Below are 17,164 nucleotides of genomic sequence, written 5' to 3'. Positions count from 1 at the left end.
CTGACAACAGCAACCCGAGGCGTGTGTTTCGGTATGGTTGACCACATCAGTAGGGTGGAGCTGTGCCTCTCTAAGAATAGTGAGCAAGGGGTCCAAGTCTGGATTCCCCTAGTAACTTAGGGTGGGACCCAAAGTTACTTAAATATGCAAAAGATAAGATAGATTCACCGGATAAGAATGGTTAAAGGCAGGCTTTTATTGGCTAGTCCCCCCCACCAATAGCAAAACTCTGCGAGTGCTCACACACGCAGGATCTGCTGTTGATGTAATCCCTGAGAGATAAACGAATCAGCCCCATAGTCCAAACACGCATCCTTCATCGTGTTGAGCAGTTACTCATGCTCTGAATGCACAACAAAGAAACGACATTGTTTTGGACTTATCAATGAAATACTGTTCATTAGTACATCTGCGATCATTTGGCCTGCAGCATCCCATGCCCGGGAGTTCTGCAAAATGGACAACAGTTTTTAACAGTGACAGTGTTTTTGACATATTTCTGGCAACAGTTGAAAACAGTTGAAATAGATGAACGCATTCTAAACATCTCCCAAATTTAATGTGTCCCTTTTTTTGCCTCTCTCACAACATGTTTTGGCATCTCCTAAGAAGGCCTCTTTTGAAAGCAGATGACACAATAATGAACTGAAACTTATACGCCCAGTTCCAGTACACACTATTTTTTTAACAACTTTGTTTTTCTTGTTGATAGTTCATGAAATGTACAGTATGCCCACCCACTCTTCCACCAAACTGATTCTAATTTCTGCCTGAAAAAAATGAACCCAATTTGCTAGACGAGGACCCCCAATCTGATAATCAGTGACATTGTTTAGTTCCTTCTCTGAAATAGAACAATATCTGTTGTTTTCACTACAATGCCATACAATGTAATCAGCAGAAGAACAGACCATATGTAACCTTAACCCATCCTGATCGCAGCCTTCAGCTCAGTCGGCTTTATGCTTGCCTACACTCTGGCTCTTGTTATCAGGCATCTTCATGCCAAATGTCCAGTTTCCATTAAAATCCTTGGTGCGCAATAGCTAAACCTAAACCGGCTTGCTTATATCTGTGATGTCACAGCAGTGTTCACCATTGTAATTGTAGTACGCTGTGATGCCCATTGATTCTCAAAGCTCAGCTGCTTCAGTGCTTTCCTTTGCATCTCTCTTTGCCTGCTGTGCTTCAGCGACTGCAGCTTGTCTCATTAAAGGCAGCTGCTGTAACAAGTCTAACAGCACAAGTCCAACAGTAGGCGCTTCGGATGAAAGGTGTTTTATATGGGCTCTAGTAGCAGATGTGCAATCGCGTACTGTATACAAATGTAGCTGGTTAGGTGGAGCAGAGATTTAGATGTATGTTTGATGTTTCATGCACAGCCCTGTGTGATGCATGCAGTGATTTCAAGTCAGCGAACAACCTGAGTGACATCATCAGAGAATCAGGAAGAAGGTTGAAACACAAGTCAGTGTCCATCTCTTGCGGTGAGTGGGCAAGACACGTGCCATAAGGTGAAACTTGGCACGAGGGGTATGAGGAGCATGAAATCCCTGATTTTGCTGGGAGAGGGCAGCGTGCATTCAGGGAGGTGGTTGGCACACCAGTAACTGTCTGTGGGCCTCATCACGAGTTGGGCGGTAGCCCTGAAATATGTCAGAAATGATATTACCGCTGCATTTAAGGGCTGGCCCTATCCCGTGTTTGGTGCTAAATGGGCTGTTTTAACTCCATCTTTTTTCTGGAGGTGAAAATACCATGTAGCGCTCTGAATTACCGCTGGTTGTATTAGCACGCGGTATTAGCGCTGAATATTTACAGGATTTACCGTTAACGCCCAACCCGTGATCTGGAGGTGATACCGCCAGACCGGTGGGTGCTAACGTTATTACAGTTGGGTGGTATTACAACCGGGATACCGCCCCACTCGTAATGAGGCCATGTCTCTTGAAGCAAGTGGACAATACATGTGTCATTGGGTGACACATGGAAGGAGGAGAAGGAGCAGGGAATCCCTGAGGGCAATTTGTTTGCTAGAAATGCACCTCTGATTTTGCTGGGATCAAGCAGCTTGACCCTAACCTGAGGCTGATGGGCACAGCTGGTGAGAGACTGCTTGCAACCTTGTGCAGCAATCCATGGATAGTTATATTTTAAGGTAACTTTCAGGACCTGCTTGCTTCCTGTACGGAGCCACATTTCAAATTGAAGTTGGCTGCTTTTCATTTGAATGTTTTGGGGCAGGACTCACAGCATGCATTGCAAGGAGGAGACACAGTGCACATATGCAAGGATGCTTTACTGCAGTTCTTGCAAAACAAATGGGAGAAAGACTGCAGGCAGCAGGAAGAATGCCAACCAGACCACATTTTGCAAGTACACTACAAAATGCCAAGCTCAGGATTGATGACAACAATGGTCAGTACATCACTGGCACCTACTGAAAGCTTTGTGGGCAGTGCGAACACAGCCTATAGAATTGTACATTTGTGGGACACACTGGTCAGTGACTCGGGCATCTTGACTACAGATGGATAACTAACGGCAACTGGCAGTAGACCAACAGCCAACAGATGCTTGATGCTGATTTACTGGACACTTCACCAGTGGGAATGGATGATGACCTATCGCAGAAAACAATTAATCAGACCAGCGGCACTGAACAATTGGATATCTACCCACATCCAGCACACCAGCTCGGATGATGGGGATGGAATGTTATTCGGTGTTATTTTCTAGTGCATGTGGTTTAAAAACAAAAATCTGCAATAGTGACTGAGTGGCTCTGACATTGTCTCACTATGATGACATCACTTCTCAAATGTTCTCATGTTCTCCCAAATGGGGCAGTCACCCACTAAGGTTGTCAAAGTCTCCCACTGGGCACAGCTGCCCATGAAGGTTCCCAGGAGTTTTATCAGCTGCACAGTGAAGAGTTTATTGTTTTCACAGGGCATAGTTGCCTACTAACGCTTCATGATTTAAGGTTATCAGGATATTCTCACAGGGTGCAGCTCCCCACCAACATTCGCAAACTCTCCCACAGACCACTGACACCCTTGCAGGTTGGGAGTTTCCCTGTGCAGCCAGAACGCTCCCATGACAGCTTAATTCCTTTGTCCTGCACAACCGCCCACAGGAGGGAATGGTGGTGGAGCTCCATGTATCTCCTCGGTTTACCTTCACCACTACACGGTCCAGCCCCATCACTAACAGACTGCCCGCCATAAAGGCAGTAGGTTCCTCCATGCCTCATAATATAATCAAAGAGGTCCTTCCCAAAGATGTGTGCTGCCTGTCGCACACCAACCCTAACTTGCCGTTAGGGCAGTGCCGGTAACATGGGCTTTCCACTAGCTACTGTTTCATTGCCACTAACTGGACTGGTTTGACTTAATTGGCATGGCTTGGCCAATGTCACAGCCATCTGGCTCACTCCTACTTACTATTGCTGCAGCGGATGATGGAGGGAGTCCGGTTGTCAGAGTACTCAGTGGAGACACAGATCTTCTTCATGAAGTGGATTTTGTTGTGCCACCGGTAAATGAAATTGCTCACGGCCATGGTCCCTAGCAGGTGGCCCTTACCTCTAATATTCTGCCTCTGCTTGACCTTCTTCACACAGCTCTCCACCATGCAGAAATACCACAGGATCCTCCTCTGTGATAGTATTTCATGGTGACAATGTAAATAGTCCTACTCCCAGTACCATGTGGGCTCTAGAGCAGGGGTGGAGCACTCCCTGAAGCTCCTCATGTGCTTGGCTTGCCCCCTCTGCTATGGTAGGCAAAGTAACTTTCTTGATCACCTCCTATAGCTGGTCCTTTTCTCTTCAGTTAGGTCCACCAGCTGCTATGGCACATACAAAGGCCAATCTCACACTGACGCTCGTCCTTATGTACCTTCCTTTAGTACTCAGCTGCAATATCACCCTGCTGTGCAAAGACCACTTACTCCTGAATGCCCCCTCCTACAAGAGCCACCACATACTCTTGCTCAATGTTTTTTTGCTGTAGCCGCCCCTTCCTCCCACATGAGGAAAATGCCCTCCTTCCCATTCACTTACTATTTCTCTTTGGGGTAGGCAGAAGAAGCCATAAATCCATAGGGGTGTCCACAAGAGGCCCTGCCTCCCAGCCTCTGTGCTACTAGTCAGGCTACCCTCCTCCTCCTCCACCAATCCTTCTCTTGCCCCTCCCACCCCCCCATTTTCCCTCATCCTACACCGCTGACTTGGAGGATCAGCAATACTCCATGGCCCGGCATTACAAACCAGTGGCCACATGGAGCACACCATTTATTCCTCCTCATTTATCATAGGGGAATCCTATCTGGAGAAATAAACATCCTCCACCTCCCCGCAGCCTTCTTTCTGTTCCCCTTTGAGCATCGCTTGTCTACCATGTGATCATCAAATGGCAACTGGTCTGAGCAGGAACAGTCTATGAGTACACTCTGAGAACCCAAAAGTGTGTAACACCAAATCACCCTCCTATTTGCTGGCAAGAGTGCCGATCAGAAAGCATTCTGAGAATTTGTAAAGGGTGATTCTGTGGGGTGTAGGACTAATCAGGGCAGAGGGACTTATGTGGAGGAGGGGGCCTGGTTAAATATTTTGGCAGCCTGTTTGGGGCAGGAGTTATAGAAGCTGGTGCCGAACTAGCTGCTTCGGGCCTAAAATTTGAAATTGAGGAGGTCAGAAAGGCTATTAAACTGCAAGCCCATTATAGGGCTCTGGGACCGGATATGATCCCCTCGGATTTGTTTAAAGACTCTTTGGACTTGTGGGCACCATTACTCATGGTAGTATTTAACGCATGTATGCTATCAGGGAATTATCCACCGTTGTGGAAAAGGGCTATTATCTTCCCAATCTTTAAAAAAGGAGATATGGGCAGTCCAAGTGCCTATAGGCTGATCTCCCTATTAGACTCTTCCTTTAAGATCTTCGGGAGAATCTTATTGGCCTGTATTGAATCTTGGTTAGGAGAGGCTACGATCCTTTCCGACATTCGATTCGGTTTCCGCCCAGGGGTCGGCACAATGGAACAGAGCCTGAATCTTTATCTTTTAGTGGCCTATTTGGTTTTTTGCAGGGGAGAGGTTGTTTATCTGGCCTTTATGGACCTGAGCACTGCCTTTGATAAGGTAGATAGGGCGAAATTGTGGGCCGTGGTCGGATCCATGGGATGCCCGGGGGACATCTTGAAGGTATTGGTCGAGCTACACACTGATAATGAGGCGTGTGTACGCAGTGGCCTAGGGGGACCCTGCACGGCCTGCTTTAGGGTGGGGTGTGGTGTCCGGCAGGGCTGCGTGCTAGCACCTATCTGTTTTTGCCTCTATATTAATGGTCTATCACCTGAACTCATCACTATTTTGGCCGACTTTTTGGTGTTGGGGGGCCGGGGTTTCCCAGTCTTAGCTTATGCGGACGATACCGTCCTGCTAGCAAGAACCCCCAGAGCGTTACAGGCCTTGATTAACGCATGCACAACCTTTATGTGTAATCTAGGTCTAAAAATCAATTCCAAAAAATCGGCAGTGATGGTCTGGTCGGGTAGAAAACGGCCAGTGGCGATGAAACCAATGCTTTGTGCCGGAGAAATTATACCACGTGTTAAGGCCTTTGACTACCTAGGCATCAGTTTTTCTGAAGCCCTGAATGATAGAACCCATGTGGATAAACAAGCGGCCAAAATGAGCCAACAAATTGGGGAATCTTTCATTTTATGTTGAGATGTAAGGACCAGCCCATAGAAGTAATTATTAAGATTTATGGTGCTCAAACATTGGCCGTCACCATGTACAAAGGTTGGGAAATACAAGTAAAGGAAAATAAATTCTTCAGACAACTGCTGGGGCTCCCGAACTCAGAAGCGTGCATCTCCATACATAGAGAACTGGCAATGGAGTTCTGGGAGGATCAATGGGCGTTGGCTCCAATCCTATTTTGGATCCTATTGTGGGCCAACGAATTTGCATCCCTGTGCCACTTTATTATTCGAATCATGGTGGGCAAAGTGGGTTGGCAAAAAATTCCTCTACTTGCATATATTTCCAATGCTCTCGGGAGACCAACCTTAGTGATCTTTTTCCACCAGTCTCACTCATAACCAAGAGTGAGGGGTCTTGTTACAAAACTGTGGTCAGAGAGTTCATAGTTAGGAAAAGGACAGTTCGGGAATACGGCAACAAATGTGATGAATACCACTCTATGATTAGTAGGCCCTCGGGGATCCAACCCTATTTAATATGGAGCCCTTATAAAAAGGATAGGTGGCTTATTACAAAGGCACGTTTTGACTCACTTCGCCTGCAAGCAATTACAGCTGGGTGGAAGGGATCCAAAGACGGGGCCGGCTGTCCGGTTTGTGGACATCAGCTGGAAGATTTAGTTCATTTTATGTTTTTTTGCCCGGGGTATGCAGGTATTCGAAGGGCAACTTTGCTACCTGCCCTAAGGAAAACGAAGATACGCCACCACAAAGCTGCACTTATTTTTTTACTTAGTGCTGACTGTGTTTTTACAGCATGTGCATTGCTTACATTTTTTTTAAAAAGCAATGTACTTTAGGAAAAATGTGCTTAGGCCCTAGGAAGACGAAAGCAAATTATGAACCATCTATATAGTGCATATACTTTGCATACTGATTTTTATTGTGCCCCTGCTTAATTAGGATCCACGAATTAATGAATGTGAACTTGTTATTGGTCAATTTTATCTGTTTGTCTCATTTTAACCTCATAAGTATTTAGTTTTTAGGAATTGCACATTTTTATTGATTGTATGTATTTGTTTATTAACTGATTGTTTGACGAATTTCTTTTTTTTTTAATTCGAATAAACATGTTTGACTTGACTTGAAATCACCCTCCAGAAACCTTGCACATCTGCAACATAACAAGTAAACACATTCTAAGCTAACTCAGTTATGATGAAACAACCAAACTGCGCAATATTGCCCATAATGTGTAGTTTAATCATTAAGAGATATCAAACAAAAGGAACAAACAAAGCAACTTCTAGTCCAGCCAACACGTGTTTCGTGTGCATACTCTTTCTCAAGGCTTATGTTGCTGTTACACAGTCTCTCGTCCTAAGACGTGATAAATGGGTGATAACCCAACCTTAATTTCTATTGTGCATCACTGTTGCGGTAAGCTCAATTAGCTGAAGAGCCTTTCGGCCGTGTCTACTGTAGTTCGGCAGAGAAAACACAGTAGACGCAGCTGAAAGGCTCTTGAGCTAATGGAGCTTACTGCAACAGTGACACACAATAGAAATTACTGTTGGGCTATCACTCATTTATCACGTTTTAGGACGATAGACTGTGTAACAGCAACATAAGCCTTGAGAAAGGGCATGCACTCGAAACACGTGTCGGCTGGATTAGGACTAGAAGTTGCTTTGTTTGTTCCTTTTGTTTGATATCTCTTCATGATTAAACTACACATTACGGGCGATATTGCACACTGTGGTTGTTTCATCATAATTTAATTGTTCTTGACTGTGGATCTGTAAGCAGAGGCACCACGACCCAGACACAACCAGCCGCAGCACATGCCCGGCAATATGCCAGCACACATATAATTGCAGTTACGAGCGCTGGGCTCCCAGTTTTTTTCTGCTTCTAGTGGTTTACACATTCTAAGCTATACTAATACAGTGACATTATACAACATTCTAACATACTGACAACTGGGGAGACAACAACAAAACATACAGGGGGAAATTGGGAAAAGGCTAAAAATGAGTTTTTTTGTGTGTGCTTTGGTTGATAGGATTGAGGGCAAGAACTTATTATTTTTTTTTTTTAAAGGCAACAAAGGGGAAATGTTGAAGAGGAAAGGGCACACTTTGTAATTGGGAGAAAACAACAGCAATCTTACGCCACACTGAATAAACACTTAGATAAAGGGGAACACACATTTCCCACAAAACACATTAAACACCCAGAAACTAAACAAATAACAACATCAAAAAGCTACATTCCCTCCAAACTCCTCAAAGCCATTTACAAAGCTCCGAAACCAACCAAACACCGTTAAAGTACGACCCTGACCTGTGTACACCGTCTGTCACATTTTAGCAAAACCCAGTAAGGAACAGGAAGTGTGCTGTGCCAAACTTCCTTTAGGCGATTCTAGGGCTCTGTTTGCCTGAAACGAAATTGATCAATCTCAACAAATCAACCTTGAAGGCCCCTGATTCACTCGATGAAATGAATTAATGAACATGTGGTTTGACAAGAGATCCAAGGCTCGTGTTTGGACGAAGAATCGCCATCCTGGGATTTCTAAGTGGTCAAAAGCATGTCCCATTCCTGCGGCAAGGACAGTACTTTCCAGAAAGAATTTTTGAGCCCTCCAGGTCATTTTTAATAAAGTTTATCCATGCCTACTGGTAACCTATTGGTGTAAAACATCCACGCTGATGATGCCTCTCGACCTGTAATTCGGTATTTGCATGTATGAGTTTAAGGAGATAATAGTCTGAAGAACAGACATTTTGATTGCAGATATGGAGAGCAAGGTTTTTTTTAAGAACTATATAATCTCATCCCAAAAAGTGATAAGAAATCTTATACTCCTGTAGATCATATATCATGAAAATAAAGGTCACTACAAATATTTGTTTTTTCTTAATGGAAATTAATTCTTGTATATAGTTCCAAAGAGAAAAAGTATGCATGTCAATGCAAGTACCATCATTTTTGGAGAATATGTTTGTAGGAATAGAAACATGTGGCTGTCAGTCATTTTAGCAAGAAAAACATATTGACAGATTTCTGTGTTAATGACAAATTTCATTTATAAAAGGCAGGCAACTTCGGGTGCCTTATAAGAATGAAAACCAATGCATTCAACACATCAAGCATTGAAACCGGGGTTAAATTAAACATTATTCCGTCAATCCTCACTTTTTCTGCCCTTCAGTAGTAGAAAGTCTGAGTTAGCCGTGTGGTTTGAAAAGTTGGCACCCAGGTTTAAACAAATAGAAACATTGTGTAGGTTCGCAACACAGACAGCAGAGGTGCTCATCTAGGTTTTGCATATACAATCGAAGAGATGTCATTGGAACATTTTTTTTCTACTGTCAATTTGTGGTGGATCAGGTTCCTTGTTTTCCACTATGGCAAAAACAGAAGGACGATGTCGAGCAAACCTCCCTAGTGATACACAGTTCAGTAGACCAATATTAACCAATCACCTACCCAGCCTTACGCCTCCACTAGTGTCCCTCGCAAAAAGGTCTACACAGAATCACAGAAGCAACTGTGATCTATTCTTGCCACACTCTGGTGATCTTCTTCTCTTAAAGGTAGTTACGCTGTCAATGTGGTCCAGTTCCTCTAACCGGAGATGATATTGAGTGACTAGACTGTTTATGTTCAATAATGAAGTACTCCAATGTGGAGCATTTCCCGATTGTGTCGAATCACCACCAAACTTCAGCAGTCGGTCACCAGACAACTGTTTGCCGGAAGCAAACCCCAACACTTTCACACCTTGCACTTCTACTATTTAGCATGCAAGGCAAGCTCCCCTTGTCAAGGGATTTCAGTAGAATGGCTATAGGGTATGGAACAGTACCCTGTGACTCTCCAGAGGTTTAGTACTTCAAATATTTATTTTATTTATTTATTTGCATTTGTATAGCGCACTCACAGCCCAGAGGCATCGTGGCGCTTGTTACAAGAGTTTTTAAGCAATTTCAGTAGGCAGGTTACATGTGACCGAAGGTCTTTTAGTTACAGTTACAGTACTCATACATCACTCAACACAGAAGGAATTTACATTACTACCATGATCCGTCACCTTGACTACTCTGGTTAAGGATTCTGGAAGGTGTAGTTGAAAACTTCTGGAGAGCTAAAGGTTTCAGACTCTTTTTCCAGGACACGGTAAGGCTAGATTGCAAAATGTCCCTTCACTTAGGGAGTCCTCGCTATGCAGTGTTAATCGAGTCCCTTTGTTGTGGCAGATTAGTTATCAAAATACTAGAAATGTAATAAGTAAAATGCACTTAACTGTCCCAAAGGTGGCTTTTCCCCACCCTCAAACACCTGGTTGATTAATTAAACAAATTACAAAACGAAACACAAATAAGTGTGCTGATTTGGAGAAAGTCCACAACAACAGCCTGATACTTAATTTTGGATTGTCTAACAAAAAAGGTACATTATAATGCTCACAATATCTTACCATCATCCAGGTATGCTTGGTCCAGATTCTGCTCCTGCTTGACCGTGACTCCAGGTGAAACAGTTTCTTTTTGATCACTTGCAGGCTGTACATTTTTAGCATCTCTTGGGCTGCTTGATTGCTGCTGAATGACTGTGGGGTATGGACTTGGACTTATCCTCTGAGCTTGACTGACCTGCGCTTGGCTAGGCCGTTGCACGCTGGGTGCAAAGGAGTCACAGTGTATGATGTGCTGGGAGTCCTGGTGGTTACCACCCCTCAACTGCTGATTGTTTGGAGAAAATTGAATAACCGGAGAAGAGTGGAGATTTGTCGGAGAGTGGTGATGCATAGCAGAGGAGTGGCTCGGTGAACCAGCATGAACAAGTACCGATCTGTGGGCGTCTGCAGCTGTCATCTGAGATGCCATCAAAGCAGACTGCTGGTAGGCCAGTTGGCTCGGACTGAGGCTCTTACTATTTTGGTAGATGACAGTCGCTGCATTTAACTCCTGATATCGCGAATCAGGAGTAGATAGACTCGAACGCATCTGTTGACAGGCAGCCACATTTGCCACGAGACAGGAAGGGGCTTCATTGACCACTGAATGTGGTGAATAATAAGACATCATTGATAATGTTCTTAGACCACCATGTATTGCATTGCCCACAGATGTTGAATTGTAGTCATCAATAGGCTCCGTTTTGATGGACGGGACTAGAATAAAAGTAGTATGTTAAACATCGGTATCAGCTGTAAAATGGTACTTAATTGTTATGCATTGCATGGGATAGTCATTAGCATTTCTCATTGCGATCCACGCCTCCGGAAAATAAAATGCCGCCATGTTTTCAGGAAATCCACAGTAAACATGAATATTTTGGACATTCTAAAAACTGAATTTGGTTTTACTATTCCATGGGTCAACAACTCCTGCTCTATTTTACATGTATCGATGCCAAATGTCCTGACACTAGATGTTACATGTTGTTGTGCATTATACAGCACTTTGGTTCCACTGCAGTGTGAATGCACATGTTCATAGGCCAGCAATAAAAAAGTCCACACTCGTGCATTACACTGTGAAGTAACATACAACAATTTAGCTTCAATGCCTTCAGCAATGTAACACCTCCACTCGCACCAAAATAACAATAACAGATTACTTTGGAGTCAAAACAACAAGGCGAAATTTTACAAGCTATGTGCATAGCTAAAGAGTATGGCCACACTGGGAATCCATCGGGTTATGCTACACATAGCGGTACGACGTTGTTCCTTTGAGAGTCGTTTTTTAGACGGTGTTTTTATGAAAATACTTTTCTGAAAAATATCATCGCAATTTGGGGGGGTGTGAAAGGGCAGATAAGGAGTTGGGAGGTCGGGAACAGTTCAAAATAGGTGGACGGAGGGGGATTTAGGGGTAACACCCCCAACAATACTTTAAACAAAATGTTGACTTTTTTCGGCAAAAGAAAAACACCCATCATAAAAATGACTGTCGATGATATGACATAGAACTCACATACCAGTTCTGAATATTGTTTTCTGATATTTGTATTAGCTGTTGTACATGAGCATCATTTGGCTGTGTAGTAGAGCAGTCATCGTGCAATCACAGATTGAGGGTGTCACATTTTTATTGGAATTCATTTCTATTTATAAAGCACTTTCACTAAAGCACTGAACAAACAAGAGTGGTACAATAGTCAGAATTCAAAATTCACATGACCAACATTAAGGAGAAGAAACAGAAACATTATTTTTCATGTGAGAAAACGAGAAACGAGAAAGGGGAAAGAGAACGAAGAGGAAGTTTGTTCCAGTAGTAGGGAGCCAGAATGGAAAAAAGCAGAAACGTGATTGAGCACCAGACAGGGCGGGGACAGTCAAGAGAACTGGGATTGTGACTGGAGAGTACGGACAAGAGAATAAAATGAGATACAAGGTAGGGAGATGGGGAGAGGACCGGGCATGAAGACATTTTGAATGCAATGCAAAGGAAGTGAACTAATAAATGAGATTCAAAAGTCAGCCATCATTAAGAAGACAGTGCAGGATACACAGAATCACGAGGAGAAAGACAGAGCAGTAAAGGAATAGCAGAGTGATAAACAGGGTGGAGAGGAGCCAAGTGATTAGCAGCGAGAGCAAGCAGTGGAGCAGAACAGCAAACTGGTCGAGAGAAAAGAAGTGCCGAATTGAGAAGTTTGCCAGCCTGAAAGGTAAGAAAAGGATACGCTTTTCCAATGGTAAAAAGATGCAAGTGACAAGATCGAGCAACAGCAAAGATGCATTAGGAAGATTACACCGAACTCACGAGCAGATGAAGATAATGAGAGAAGACAAAGAGGAAAAGAGACTAAGGCAGGAGTCAAAGAAGGTGGAGTAGTACAGGCAGGACATAATAAGACCTTGGTTTTAGAAGGATTAAGGTGAAAGAAATGTGTTGATATGCAAGACTGAAATGAAAGTCAGCAGGCAGAGAGGGAAGAGTGAAGAGAGTCAGAAAAGGAAGACAGTGAGAAGAACCAAATGACAAAATAGATGGTAAAGGAATTGTGAAAAGGGAAATGAGCAAAGGACCTAACACAGATATCCGAGTAGCACTGTAGCATAAAGGGATAGTCTGAGAAATGTTACCAGCCCAAGTGTTAATGTTGATATTAATGTTAATGGGTCTTGTGCCGCGCACTGTTGCCATTGTGTGGCCTCTTGGCACTCTGATGGGTCTGCAAGAAAAGAGGGGTTGGGGATTTGTAAGTGGGATTGAGAGGGAGAAGAGCAAGAGAGCTTTGATATCCTGTCGGCTGCTTCAGTTCTGAGGAATCAGTCACTAAGCGTCGGTGCATTTTCCATTGGTAGCTGTCATGTGGTGTTGAGGTGTGATTGCGTATGATTTGGTTTCATGTCGGGTTTTGTGAAGTGAGTGCGGTTTGTGGTGCGGTAGAGGTATGGTTGTGTTTAGTTCAGAGTTTGAGGGTGAGTATGCAGAATGGTGAGTTGTTAGTGTGGTTAGTTAGGAGCAACACATTTCCTGCACCCAGCAGTCCATCTAAGTGTGATACATTTCCTACCCCCAACAATCCATCTAAGTGCGATACATTTCCTGCCCCAAACAATTCATCTAAGTGCAATACATTTCCTGTCCTGAGTAATCCATCTAAGTGTTATACACTTCCTGCCCAGAAGAATCCCTCTCAGGTAGCCGAGATCGACACAATACAGATGTTACCCAATGCCCATCTCAGGGTGCAGCAGGGAGCATATGGCTAACCTGTGCAATAGGGCCAAATGCAAACATGGCTAACCTGCAAAAATAGGCTAAGTGCAAACAAAAGGCAATCCCGAATACTCCCAGTTTACACTATTGAGCTAAATCCAGGTAGGTGTAAGATATCAGGTAATAAGTAGTGGGGTTGTACTTGAGTACTGTAATGGCTGTTCTGCCCGCCCACATCACAGAGTGACAGAGTAAGTACAGTTAGTGAGGTCAGAGCAAACCCAAGTGAGAAAAGACCCATGAAAAAATTGGTGTGACAGAGTGGGAAGAAGGATGGTATGGTCTCCAGTTTAAAAAGCTGCAGAAAGGTCTAGAAGAATGAGAAGTGAAGAGTGTTTGGCAAATCGTACAGAGAGGGGGAATCAGAGACATAGACAGAGACAGAGTAAGGCTGTTTTAGTTTAATGAAGGGGATAAAAGCCAGATGGATATAAGGGCAGGAGTGACAAATAATTAAGATGATCAGAAACATGAGAGTAGACTGTGCACTCAAGAAGTTTAGCGATAAAGGGAAGAACAATCAGATGGCAACTTGGAGGCAAGGAGTGGTCAAGTGAGGGTTTTTCAGAACACAATGAATAGAGGTAGGTTTAAATTCAGTAGGAAAGGTGGCCCTGGACAAAGACGTGCTACACAGAATAATTAGATAGAGATGAAGGAGAGGGTCGAGTTTTTGAGTCAATGAAATACAAAGAGGATCATAAAGAGCAGGTCTATGGTGAGACCAAGGTAGGTGAGTGGCAACCTCTACCTCAGAGAGAGAAGGAAAGGATGCCATAGGAGGAGGAGAAGAGGGAAAAGAAGAAACAGAAAAGTCAGATGATTGAGTAGGAGAGATGGAGAGATGGAGGAAGGCAGACGTGCAACCTTGGAGGTTAAACATTCTGCAAAGCAAGAGTCAGAAATGCTTTCTGAAATGCTAAGATGGTTTGCAATGAATTTACAAGCACATTGTAGATCTACATATTTGGAAGTGGATAACCAAATTTGGGATATTTACTAATTCTTATCGTTTGTGTACTCAATAGCAAACTGGTATGCATGTTATTGTTGAGGCAAAACATACAAACACTTCATATGTATTAGTGAAGTCACCTGGGAGGTACGTGAAATGCTGAGGTTGACTCTTCTTCCGCTTTCCATTGATGACGTAAAAATTGACCTTGACAGGCGCATGAATGTGCTTGTTCCGATACTCTGGAACCTCTACAAAGAGCATACTCTGAAAGGAGATGGGAATAGTTATTGACAGACGAAGCAAAAGGAAATGCTGATTAGTGGTCAATGGTCAACTCATCGCTTGAGGAAGGTCAGCATATCCAAAGGGTATGTTTGCTTTTCTAACTGCGCATAGCACAAACCTGCTGATGATAATGCACACTAACCGAATGCGTCTGTTGCAGTGAATGCGGCCACTCAAACAGAAAGGCTTTGCATGTGTGCCTGAAGGTGGCACAGGATGAGGCTCCAAGACGCCCCTGTGAGGAGCATTCATGGTCTTTGGTTGTTGGTTTGCAACACGTCACGCTGCTTCGGACTGGAGTTTGAACAGGGAGAAATCAGCGTAGCCTTGATGACACTGTTAAGGGTGTGGTTATGGGGTATTGGACGGCCACTATGCAAGAGAAATGTATACAAGGAAGACCAAGCTGGCATTTCAGAGCCCGACATCTCAATGTAAGCTGGAATTGCCCCAAAACTGCCAGCCAGTGCAAATATCTTGTGGATTTAGAGATGTTGCACCACTTGCAAAGAACAAAGATGATGACCACAGCTACATTTTTAGATAATTTGACAGGTTCTAAATAAGAAAAAGAGCAATCCTGCATACATGACATTCTCATCATTGAGGGTTATACTCTATTTCCAGCCCGGTTCTGGAAAGATAGTGGCATACCTGTTTTGCACTTTCAAAGTTTAAAGATGCAATTCCTCACCAGGTAACCAGGGAATTGGTGTGGGTGCTTAAGGTCATGTGTTCATGAATGTTGTATTTGACTTTCCTGCAATCAGGCAGCATCTAACCAAAAAGCAGACTGATAGGTACTATGACGAGTGGTGCCAAATGCTTATAAGAGGAAATATATGCTCGGCTGCAGTACTCTTCCATAAAGATGGTTCTTCAATATGGTGCATAGGAAGTTGTGTCATTGGTACAAAGTCTAATAGCGTCCCTTCTTTGTATTAAACTACTTGACAAGCGTGTATGCCACTGTGTTATCCCAAAGCATGTGCATGGTTATTGCAAACGCAAAATGTAGAACTAACAATGAACATGTTTTCACATGTGCTGGGCTGTGTGGTTAGGCAACTACTCAAAATATATCATGAGCAAGAAATACTCCAAATCTCAAATCAATGCAGACTAAACAAGTGAGTGGCATGTCAAAATAAAAATGCAAAGGCAGCATGCAAGGTGAGCAATTGTAAATCATCCCGCAACAGCATTAATGGGTAGCAAGCGATAGGTCAATGTAATAATTGCAGAGGGAAATAGCATATTTATCAGCAAGGGTAGATGCAAGTAGGGTAGTGGGTATGTGACCCATTATCCATGTAACAAAACAATTACATGGCAAATTATTTTCGATTTTGAAAATCATTCCATATTAAATCCTGAACTTTGTATGCATTTATAATATAATAGATATCAAATGTAGAATTTGAAATGTAACCTTGTTCAATATTCTATTAAATTACATTAAAGACTCATTCTGTCTACCTCCCTATATTCAAGGATTAGATGTGTGCTGATTCAGGAGAAATACCATGTTTGTAATTGCAAAAATCCATATCTATTTCACATCAATGTATTTGGATCATACTAACATCTCAATGTAAAAATAACCATCTTTTATTGTTTCAGGCTTAACACAAAGATGGCTCCTCTGTCGTTGATGAATTCTAACAAATGAAGCACTAATATAGTTTTAATGCAGTAGAACATTCTGCATATCAAACGAATCCGATTTTCCAAACTTACATTTCTCACAATCACCAAAACAGGTTATCATGGTATAACTCTGTCCTTTTGATTTTAGTAAAATGTGAGAGATTGCCAATATTTACATACCTGCAAAAGCAATTGACGAAGACAGATAGAGTCGAGGTGTGGGAGAAAAGTAGAGCTTTTGTGAGAGATGGAGAGGAAGATAGAGCAAAAGCCACAGAAGGAGACACAAAGGGAGGAGGAGAGGTAGGCAGAGGCCAACGGGTATGCAACATACATCGCAAGCAATGGGGGTGAATGAATGAAATAAAAAATGAGGACGCTGCAACAGTGTAATTACCACATTTGACTGTATCTTTGTGAATACAGTGAAATGCTCTGTATGTACCTCTTCACATTTGCAACCACACTACGCCAACATTGAAACGATGCCATTTGGCATATTACAAGCAACAGGGCAAAAATTGTGCTATTGCAACAAAGATATTTTTCATTGCATTTTTACACCTGGGCAAAGTTTGCCCTAGCGATAATACCATTTCTTATTAGAACCAGGGCACTGTTTGCCCTGGTGCTTATGTCAAACTGCACTTGGCATGGTGCACTTGTCATGGTGCAATGGGTTTCTAATATGTCCCAGTGTTTTGAAAAACAGGGCAAACTTTGCCCCTGTGCTCATACTGTGCACCTTTGCACTGGCACCAGTGCATAGTTTCTGTAATCTGGCCCTTGATGTCCCACTG

General features: G+C 43.1%; 1 protein-coding gene across 3 annotated transcripts in view; it reads right to left on the bottom strand.

Annotated features, from left to right (window-relative positions):
• The window catches only part of NFATC2 (nuclear factor of activated T cells 2), a 477,760-nt gene that overhangs the window by 139,820 nt on the left and 320,776 nt on the right, over positions 1 to 17,164 (bottom strand). For all 3 annotated transcript variants that reach the window (XM_069651157.1, XM_069651156.1, XM_069651155.1), the window contains exons 8-9: positions 14,567 to 14,693; positions 10,210 to 10,905 (exon numbers count right to left, since the gene is read on the bottom strand). In XM_069651157.1, the coding sequence (XP_069507258.1) occupies positions 10,210 to 10,905; positions 14,567 to 14,693 (823 nt within the window). The remainder of the gene's footprint in view (positions 1 to 10,209; positions 10,906 to 14,566; positions 14,694 to 17,164) is intronic.

This window comes from Ambystoma mexicanum, chromosome 3p, assembly GCF_040938575.1.
Source record: "Ambystoma mexicanum isolate Mex_15411 chromosome 3p, UKY_AmexF1_1, whole genome shotgun sequence".
Lineage (NCBI taxonomy): Eukaryota > Metazoa > Chordata > Amphibia > Caudata > Ambystomatidae > Ambystoma > Ambystoma mexicanum.
Note: the sequence above shows the minus strand (reverse complement) of the source record. Positions and strands in the feature narration are given on the sequence as shown.